This window comes from Gymnodraco acuticeps, unplaced genomic scaffold (genome assembly GCF_902827175.1).
Source record: "Gymnodraco acuticeps unplaced genomic scaffold, fGymAcu1.1, whole genome shotgun sequence".
NCBI lineage: Eukaryota > Metazoa > Chordata > Actinopteri > Perciformes > Bathydraconidae > Gymnodraco > Gymnodraco acuticeps.
The window spans coordinates 1,320,293-1,330,905 of record NW_022992053.1 but is presented as its reverse complement, the minus strand read 5'-3'; the positions used below and the strand labels follow the sequence as shown (position 1 = coordinate 1,330,905).

The window sequence follows — 10,613 nt, the reverse complement described above, 5'->3', positions numbered from 1 at the left end:
TGAGTGAAAGAAAACAGGGAAGTAAAATAGACCAAAATAACAACATTTACAAGTAGCCTACATGAAAAAACGATCTTTTTATAAACAGTAACTTCATAATTTTGATTGTTGGCTGCTCATTTAATAACTATTATTTCACTATTTTGTTGTCTGCTCTTGTGCGTATAGTGAATAATAAAGAAGACCGTCTGTGTTAGCTGATTATTTTGTAGAATTCTGTTGAGTATTAAACAATTGCGTGAGTGTGAAGGTATTCAAATAAATTGGTCAGTAAGTCAGAGAAGTGCAACTATATTTCACTTTTTGTTTTAAAACATTTTTCTATAAATGATTATGGGAAGTGCCCTTTTTCTCACTTGAGCTCCCGCCCCCCAAAATGTCGCGTGAGTATAAGCGGGAGGTAAACAGAGAGAGCACAACTCAACTAACCGTCGGCGGAGCGGGGCTCTTCAGCTGTTAATCGTGTGCTCGAGCGATCAACCGACCTTTTATCCTATACAACTATTTATTTCCGACTTCAGCTACAGTGATAGCTAAGTTTGGAAAGGAGGAAAAGGGAGAAACGCGGTGTCTTTTTGTCGCTGATAGTGAGACCCAGCTGGAGCCGCGGTCCACCACAAATCACAAAGAGAAGACAGCGTAAACAGAGATATTCACTCGGTCATTTCTGCCATTCACACAGCTTTACCATGGATAACTCTGGACCCAAGAAGACATGCTGTGGTAGGTTATGTTTCATTGCACTCTTTATGACAACATATTCCCTCACACCTTACATGCCTGGAGAGGATGGATAACGTCTTTATTCTATCCTCAGAGTCTGTCCGGGACTTCTTCACTTCAGCCAAATTCCTTATTTACATGGGACATGCCCTGTCTACATGGGTAAGAGAGACACACAATATGACAATTCACATCACATTATTGTCTATTTAAAAGACACTCCATCATATCTGTATTCTCATGATGACAGGGTACATATGTAGCGTTTCTGTGTCCAACATGAATGTGTAATTGTTGCATTGTGCCATTATACCTGTCATTACAAAATGACATGTTTTCCCTGTTTCGCTCAGCACACAATACAAATCGCTGCACAGGAAGGTGAAGAGGCTGTTGAAAACAGAGAGGATTATTATCAGCCCTAACCTGCATGTCTTATTAAACATCAGCATCGACTTAAAATAACCAGGATCTAACTTTCCAGGGGGACCGAATGTGGAACTTTGCCGTGGCGGTGTTCCTGGTGGAGCTGTACGGGAACAGCCTGCTGCTCACGGCCGTGTACGGGCTGGTGGTGGCCGGCTCCGTGCTGCTGCTGGGGGCCATCATTGGGGACTGGGTTGACAAAAATCCCAGACTTAAAGGTAAGACAGCACAAATCAAAGGGAAGATGTAGGGGGTGTTGTAACATAAGGGTGCAGGATAAACATGCCAAAAGTCTTTTCAGATCTTATCCTGATACAGCACTTTCAAAGGGACTGGCATTACAGTGTTGTATACAGTGTGAACATGAGCTATTATCCCCCTTTCCTCATGTTCACAGTTAAATGCACCTCGTGTGCCATGTTTATTCAGAGGAATGTGCCATTATTAGATCAGATAAGGGAGTGTGAAATGCAGCCAAGCATCTTGCTGAAGCGCTCTAATGAACTATCAGACAGACATCTGTTGTCTTCGATCAGGTTTCTGTCCCTAATGTCCGTCGTGGTGTTTCCACAGTGGCCCAGACTTCGCTGCTCGTCCAGAACAGTTGTGTTATCGTGTGTGGGATCCTCCTCATGGTTGTTTTCCAGTTCAAAGAACAGCTTGTGGAGCTTTACAATGGATGGATTCTGGTAAGGTCCCGCCTGTGCTGTTTCTAACACTCACACTGTTTCAATCACATCTGATCGGGGTTTCAACCGAAAGCTTTTTGAACCTTTTTACCTCAAGTACAACACTCTGACCCTGGGATTGAAAGTTGCTTTCTTTTACTGATATGGCTCCATGTGATTTTATGAGCACCTGAAGAGCTTTGACAGATGAGCAAATGATTGTAGGTAACTTCCAGAAGACCTTTAACTGTTCCACTCAAAAAGTCGTCCTTTTAATTACTGTTGTTATTGCTGTATCAAAGAACTTAGATCAGGGTGTACAGGATACTCTTGCAGTTCAACAATTACAGCGTAGCAGTCGTTGGAAATACAAATCTGATGAATGTACTTAAAAAAGGGAAATTCAAGCACAAAAAAGCAAATTAATTTCTACGTCTTAAATATTGCTTGTATTGAATTCATTTCATTCACAAACAGTTTAAAAGTAAAATTGTTGACATAATGGAGATGTGTGAAATGGGGCACGCAAAAAACGATCTGAAGCTTTAGTATAGGGTCCCAGACACTGAATAGTAACTAAATACAATAGATATTACTAACACTTCTAGAATTAGAAAGTGTTCATATATTAGACAAAAAAACATATTCATCTAAAACACGAACCAAATCATTCATTAAACTAATGTAACCGTAGTGGTCCCAGAACATCCATGTCATCAGTCTAAACACTAAACAAACTTTGTAGTCATTATTTTAAACTGTAATTCAAAGGTATAATTGACAGTATTGCAAATAAATAAACTGAATGTAAAAGCAATGTTGGAAATGTAAAAACATTCTCATTTTATTCAATTATTGCTGAACCTGAACTTTTTTTAACCAAAAACAGAGCTTTGTAAAGAATCCTAAATAATGAGGTAATGTTACAGACATGTGATGCCTGGGAGGTCATCCCACACCGGTTCTTCTTCTGAAGTGTGTGTGTGTGTGTGTGTGTGTGTGTGTGTGTGTGTGTGTGTGTGTGTGTGTGTGTGTGTGTGTGTGTGTGTGTGTGGATAAGGAGTGTCTTGTTTACACTTGTTGAACTATGTGTCCTGAGATCTGCCTCCAAACAAAGACCGGACTCTGCAGAGCCGTCGCGGTGTCAGGTCGAAACAAACGCCTTTCTGTTGCCCAGAATGTCTTCAGTGTGGCCCTCTGCATTTGTAGGACTTCCCAGAGAAAGAAGGGATTTCAGCCATGTGAGAGTGTTCAGAGGGATGTGTCTGTGTGGAGGAGTGTGAAACAGGAGATTGAGTGTGCAGTTGAAGGCTGTGTGTAGTCAGCAGGTTCTTCAAGACCCGTCACATGACAGAGGGAGAAATGTGGCCCGGCCTGTTGAAACATTTCTGCTGTTTCTGAGCTTCCTCACAATGTTGTCCCACAGTTTCTTTATTACTGCAGCGGTGGAGGTCAAATTCAATTAGCTGTTGTGCTCCTTTTTTATCAGCAGCTATTGTTCACAGTGGGTTATATAGATAGTTATTGATTCCTCTTTACATTACAGATGACATGTGATAATAGTTTGTGGGATTTGTATAACGTATCTTCTTTACTTGATTTCATTTAAATAAAAAGGTTCAATCTTACATAACACACCTCCAAAATGTAGGTTACTTTCACAGGAGTAAATACCACTTTTGTTCGGGACTATATTTAGCAGTGGATTAATACACTGTGCAGATTCACCCCACCTCGAGGGTGGGGTGAATCTGAGGCGTCCCAAGATCTTTTGCTTGTGATATACTGGAGCCTTTCAATCCATCCCTCCGTTTTGGTTCAACTCATTTCAATTCATGTCAAATCTTTAACATTGTCCAAAGGATATTTGAAGGGGTCACAGACCAAAGCGCTCAAGAAGTACAGCATTAATGAGTATACTTAGACAGCAGGAGAGTGTGTGTGGAATTGAGTCAAAAGGAGAACTACAGAGTGTTTTCATGGTAATGAAAGAATCCAGTGCAGCTTTCATGTGTTTTTAATAGTTTGTGGTATTAGCAATATAGACCATGCTGTATATATTAATGATATGTATTCGTCTTTTGTTTCATACTGACCAGATATTAATCAAATGTAATAGAAAACATAAAAATATCCTCTTTTTCTTTTTAGACCACGTGCTACATTCTGGTGATCAGCGTCGCCAACATTGCAAACCTAGCCAGCACGGCCACGGCCATCACCATCCAGAGGGACTGGGTGGTGGTGGTGGCGGGGCAGGACAGCAGCACGCTGGCAGGTCAGTGTTTCTGCCGGCTTATCACCCAACCTCATGTGACCTGTTATCAGATGACTTTAGTGAGCAGACTTTGAACCCCAGATATTGGCTCACTCTGTTTTACCCTTTATGTCCCTGCAGTTTCCCCCTGATTGTTATAAACTATTTCAAAGATTTGAATAACCTCCATGAACCTGATGAGCTATGACCATCAATCAAACCTGCTGTTATATGAATGTCAAACTTCATATGTGTTAAATCAGCTGTATGGAAACTCTCTTCCACTCTTGTACTAAACAGACATGAATGCCACCGTACGGATTATCGACCAGCTGACCAACATCCTGGCCCCCATGCTGGTGGGTCAGATAATGGCCTTCGGCTCTCCTTTCATTGGCTGCGGCTTCATCGCAGGCTGGAACCTGTGCTCCATGTGTGTGGAGTACGCGCTGCTGTGGACGGTCTACCAGAAGACGCCGGCATTGTCCATGAAGGGCGGACAGAAAGAGCAGCAGCAGGAGCTCAAACCGCTCAGTCCCCCCAAAGGTAGCAGCAGGAACCTTGTGTGGGATTTGAACCATTGTAAAACCGATTAGGCTAAGGTAGCCCTTGAATTTTATTTAAAGGGGACCTATCATGCAAAATGCACTCTTGTACGTCTTTTATACATGAATATGTGTCCCCGGTGTTCCAGGGAACTCACCAAGTGTCAGAAAACACAACCCTCTCTCTTTTCCTCCATACCCAAATCTATAAAAAAAAGGGGCTGCAACAGATCTGATACAGACTGATCCAGATTTGAATTATTTTACATCACAAAAGTGGTGCTCCGCTTAGTGGTCAATTCTCCACCTATCAGGGGAATGAGAGGTTGGGCCACGGCCGGCCATTGCCACTCGAAAGCGCTGAAGACGCTGTAGTACATATGCCAGGCCTGTAAGTGGCGCTGTAGTCTGCCACAAAAGCAGCGAAGAAGACTTCCCTTGCATGGTTGCCATGGTTGCCCTTCTGTTTATTCTCCGCTGTGGCTCTTTTTCTCCCTCCCAGAGGCAAGCTTTTGCTCCTCCTGCTTTAAAACAAATGAATAATGACTCTATATAATCATATAAGGGATAATGTGCAGCGACGCGGTCATTATGGGGAAAAGAACACAGACAGGCTGATCAGGAGCCCGACGCCAAGCGGAGGGATCTAGATCGGCATGAAGGCACATTATGCAATGTGCACATTATCCCGCTTATTACATGGCCACATTCTCCACAAAGTAACGACATGACTCCCAATATGAATTTAAATGCTTTTATGGATTTAGAAAATGATTTTATTGATTTAAAAAATAGTTTTATGTATTGATTTAAATTGACATGCATCCGCTAAGAAAAGTAGTCCGTTGTTACCGTTTGAACTGACGTAACAACGGCAGGAACTGCTTCAATAGCGTTTTTGAGGAGCTTTTTGATTACAGATTTGAAAACATCGTTGCTTGCTTTAAAAGTAGCACAATTCATTATGTCAAACCTTGGAAAGTATCTAGATATCCCTGCCCTAATGCCAAAGTAACTGCACACTGAATATGTGTCGCCGTTTGATGTCTATGTCTGGACCGCTGCGTAAAAAGGAGGGTTTCTGCCCCGTTACTTCTCTTCTTACTTCTATAAGAATAAAACACAGAGGACGGAGATCTCTTTTTCTCCCCGCTGCAGCCCAGCAGCTGATCTCAGAGCACGCTCCCCTCTCCTGCAGGGGGGCGTGGTCAGCTGCAGCTCACAGAATCAGCCCCCTGCAAAAACAGCGCTGGAAAGAGCAAATGGAGCGAAATGAGGCATGGCTAAAATGCAGGATCTGTTTGGTATTTTGAAAAAAAAACTATATTTATATACTTTATATAGGTATGGCCCTACAATATATTGTTCAAATATAGCATGATATATTATGTCCCCTTTAAGGATGTCTTAGATTTTTTTTTTTATAAAAACAAACATCTTAAAGACCTTAGGATGTTTTCAGGGAAAACCCTTTAATTTCCTAGTGTTTGCTCTTAAGTAAGCTACTTAAGTATTCCCTTATGCATAGCTGGAAGTCTTTACCTCTGAGGTAGTTTGTGCAGCCTTGCACTGGTATTTATTTTTCGTACCAAGTATCTCATGAGAGTTTTGTCCTGTGTGGTGATTCAGACTGAATATAACTGCAGCTCTCCCTGTGTCCTCTCCTCAGAACTGGAGAATGGCCAGAGTCCGGAGGAGGCCTCCCAGCCGCTGATGATTGAAGCCTCCATGGTGAATCCCGGGGCCCCAAAGCAGCGCAGCTGTTGCTACCAGGCGAGCGAGCCGCTGCGCACCCTGAGGGCCGGCTGGGTGGCCTACTACAACCAGAACATCTTCTTTGCCGGCATGTCCCTGTCCTTCCTCTACATGACGGTGCTGGGCTTCGACTGCATCACCACGGGCTACGCCTACACGCAGGGCCTCAACGGCTCCGTGCTCAGCCTGCTGATGGGGGCCTCGGCTGTAGCGGGCATCTGCGGCACCGTCGCCTTCACCTGGGTCCGCAAGAAGTGCGGCCTTATCCGCACAGGCTTAATCTCCGGCACGGCCCAGCTGTCCTGCCTCATACTGTGTGTGGTCTCCGTCTTTGCTCCCGGGAGCCCCCTCGACCTCAGCGTTTCGCCTTTCCAGGACATATACTCCCACCTGATGGGGGAGACGGTGCTGCCTGAGGCCGAGCACTCCCTCACCAGCCTCCTCACTGCAGTCAACGCCACCACTGCTGCCCCCGCTGAAGAGCTGCCCCCCCTGCAGTCCTACATGTCTGTCAGCCTTCTGTTTGCTGGAGTCATCGCTGCTAGAATTGGTGAGTATAACAGCTCCCCTTTTATTTGTCATTGAAATTCAATTATATATTTTCAAATACACAAATAAAGTACATTGAAAATGCCTATGCACAAACAAACAATAGAAGAATGGTGGGGAGGGTTGAAAGTGCTCATTTATTGAATGAATGTGTTTCTATCTAACATGTAGTGTAAGAACACGTGCATGCACATGGTCTTGCATCAGTAGAGTTACTCCACAACATAAATATACTTGAATTATAATTGACTTTATTTATTTGTGTCCTTGCACCTGAAGGATTCTCCGTATTAGACTTATAGTACTCAAACAGTGAACATTATAGGTCCAATTGTGTTTTTTATTACAAAATCATAGATGATTTCTGTTTCTCATAAACTATGATCTCTCATATCCAGATATGACAGGAAGGAGGCAACTTTACAAATGTTCCCCTTGCTTATCTAAATGCTGTGACATTGCAGTGATTATGATCCCAAAGTGCAAGTGATCATCGCTATCTGTGAAGTAAATGGTGCATATTATTGGTTTTATTCGAAAGGAAATTGTGTGTAGGTATTTCAGTGTCCATGAAAACTTTGTAGTGTTCACTTCCTGTTTCCTAAACGATGACTTCCTAACGGTGAGTCATGCTGGTCCACAGGTTGAACATCTTCATAAATAACTGGAACTTCACACAAACCTACAGATGTGTCAGAGCAATATTTGCAACCTTTGCTTCCAATCATTGTGTGTGGTAATTGCTGCAGCAGCTACTGTGCTGTTAAAGTGCTGACAGTGAGGCTGTAAAGAGGCTTTAGCCCTGATTGTTGCTCTGTTCTCGCAGGCCTGTGGTCTTTTGACCTGACAGTGACCCAGCTCATCCAGGAGAATGTGATGGAGTCGGAGCGCGGCGTGATCAACGGCGTCCAGAACTCCATGAATTACCTCTTAGACCTGCTGCACTTCATCATGGTGATTCTGGCCCCCAACCCAGAGGCTTTCGGCCTGCTCGTCATCATCTCTGTGTCCTTCGTGGCCATGGGTCACGTCATGTACTTTGGATTTGCCTTCAAGAGCCTGGGCAGCCGCCTCTTCCTCTGCTGCTCCCCGGAGCAGAAGGTGGAGGAGGTGGAGAGCCCCTCCCTTCCCACCACCGTCTAACCCCACTGAAGACACTCTGTCCTGGGTACATATCTCTCAAACCTAACCGTACCCCTGCTGCATCGTACCAAACTAACATCTTAGCTTGGAGCTAGCACAATGCTAACCATATAAAGGTAACTTAACATGCTATGCATACTGTAGCCATTAATCATTAGTAGAAGGAGGTGAGTAGAAAGCTAACAGTCATAGAAAAGTATTCTTTAGTAAACCTTTGGATTATGTGGGGGTCCCTGCTCTTGGATACACACATGTACTGTCAAACAGGGATCCATCACTTCTAGGCTCGCGACCCAAATGTGGGTGCTGTTAAAGAAATCAGAGGACTATAAAACAGTGTCCCCTGACAGCCTGCATCTACCTGCACAGGTGCTAACTGCTGGAATGCAGAAGGAAGGAGTGTTGCAGGGAAGAGCTTTCACTAATGCCATCATACACTTTGCCTCTCAGATTAAAGGGGGGCCATATCTGTATGAGACCCCTAAGGGGAGAAGGCCCCCCCCCCTCGTTGTCTGACACTTTGCTACTCAGTGACTTCATTGGTGCTGTAGCTGTGTCTTTGATAGCCTAGCTTCCATGTTCTTGTATGATGAGCAGCCTGTGGATCTTCTCTCTTTAATACTTCTGTATAAGGGTTATGCAGTTAGCTGTATTTATTCAGGACATACAGATGGTGTTTTTTTATAATTATCGTGTCATCAGTATTTTGTTGTGCCATAAGTAATAATAATAATCCTATGCATCCTTGTCAACAGCTCTCTCAGTTACCAAAGTCAAAATGTGGCATAGAAGGAAGTGAGGGAAAGCAGATCTCTGTCTGCAGCATTCCAAACACATACTTTACTTCAGGTGAGAGTAGTGGTGTAGCCTCATGAATGCTTTCATACACCCTGGATATGTCTAACCTGCTCTGAGATTGTAATTACATTTCAGATAGTTTACATTAATAGTGTCACCTTTTTAATTGTTATTTTCTCTTGAGTAATTTTTCAATCGTGATTGTTGTTACACAGGCACTTTAAGTGATTGACATCTGTCATTACACCGAGCGCGTGATCAGGCATTTGATCAATATTTTTGCACAAGGCTGAAGTCCTGAACCCATTAACCCCCGCACAATCTTTTTTGAATCACTTATGTCTCTCTGTCAGTTTGCTCAGGCGCCGTGCAGGGACTGTGGTCAAAATAATGGCACATTGAAAGCGTTTTGAGGAAATACTGCAGAGTTGACCTCAGACACCCCCACCCAGTCAGCCAACGCTCAGCCGCTGGACCTGCAGCCGTATCGCTGCCAGCTTCATGTTTAAGTTCTGACAGTTAACATCTTTGGCCTAACTCGAACATTCATTTCAGTAGTTCTTCTGAAAGTTTGTGGCTTTTTGCATACCTCTTCTCTTGTGAGGTGATTTTGTTAAAGAACAACTGAAAATCTGAAATCTCAGACATTTGGAAAGTAGCTTTCAAGAGAGACTACTGTTGTTAGCGTTTACTAAACAGTTGGCCACAGTAGATACCTATGACAAATACAGGATAATGATAATACAGTCATAATGACAGCAATATCGAGCTGAGCTTTTCCAACATTAGCTAACATTAGCCGAGTAAGGCTTTAGCTGCAAAAGCCCTGCAAGCACTGTACTGCTTTTGAATTCAACTTTTCTTTAATAAGTGAATTGACCTGAGCTCACTTGATGTTAACTAATGTAGCTGACACTAGTTCCTCTCCACCTCTGATTCCCGCTGCCTTATTGTAAATGAGCCTTGACAGCTGTTAAACGCACACGAGTGGCTTCTTCCAGACCAGCCGCACCCTACCAGTGAAAAATCTAGGCAGGATTTGGGTAATGATGTGGAGAAATATTGGTGTTGGAACCAGAGGCAGCGAGCAGGAGAACAGAAGGCCTCTTCAGCTGCAGATGCTGAGTCAGGGCGTCTGCAGGTGCATGGAACCCAGCTCTATAAAAACAGCTCTTGCTTCGGCTGATTCAGGAATATCTCACATTGACATTGTTCTCAAGTTTTTATGTAAATAACTATATTGGTCAGTCAATATAAATATACATTAGAAAATGCTAAATATATATATATATATATATATATATATATATATATATATTGTGTTTACTGTTGTCTGGAAATGCTGACCTTTTTTTACATGTTTTTATACACCACGGCAAGATTTTTTTTTAAAAGATTTATCAAATGTGTGCATAAAGCATTTACTTTCTTTCATTTGAATGCATCTGTAAAATACTGCTTTAATGTGATTATATACATATATTTCTCTTTTTTATATATACAGTATTTCAGTGTTATTGTAGTTGAATAGAATAGCGTGAAATCAGTAAGAAATCATTTATGTAATGATCGCACTCCAAGGTCGTTGGTACTGCTTGTAATGCATCAGATCTCCTAAATAAAGAAAACCTTCACAACTCTGTGTGTGTGTGTGTGTGTGTGTGTGTGTGTGTGTGTGTGTGTGTGTGTGAGAGTGAGTGAGTGAGTGAGTGAGAGAGAGAGAGAGAGAGGGTGTGTATGTGAGAGTGA

The 10,613-nt window shown here is 42.9% G+C and overlaps 1 protein-coding gene across 1 annotated transcript; it reads left to right on the top strand.

The window, feature by feature from the left end:
• The first annotated feature begins 385 nt into the window (after positions 1-385).
• Positions 386-10,502, top strand: slc40a1 (solute carrier family 40 member 1). The gene is made up of 8 exons (XM_034202028.1): positions 386-723; positions 818-885; positions 1,208-1,367; positions 1,723-1,838; positions 3,969-4,095; positions 4,375-4,620; positions 6,289-6,924; positions 7,750-10,502. Exons 1-8 carry the CDS (start codon positions 690-692, stop codon positions 8,064-8,066), a joined length of 1,704 nt encoding a protein of 567 aa, XP_034057919.1. The 5' UTR covers positions 386-689; the 3' UTR covers positions 8,067-10,502.
• The last annotated feature ends 111 nt before the right edge of the window (positions 10,503-10,613 follow it).

What these genes read in the sequence shown, in the direction of transcription:
- slc40a1 (XM_034202028.1), top strand. Translation starts at nt 690, where the DNA reads ATGGATAACTCTGGACCCAAGAAGACATGCTGTG. An exon ending in ACCCAAGAAGACATGCTGTG is followed by an intron (nt 724 to 817) that starts GTAGGTTATGTT and finishes TTCTATCCTCAG; the next exon opens with AGTCTGTCCGGGACTTCTTC. An exon ending in TTTACAATGGATGGATTCTG is followed by an intron (nt 1,839 to 3,968) that starts GTAAGGTCCCGC and finishes TTTTCTTTTTAG; the next exon opens with ACCACGTGCTACATTCTGGT.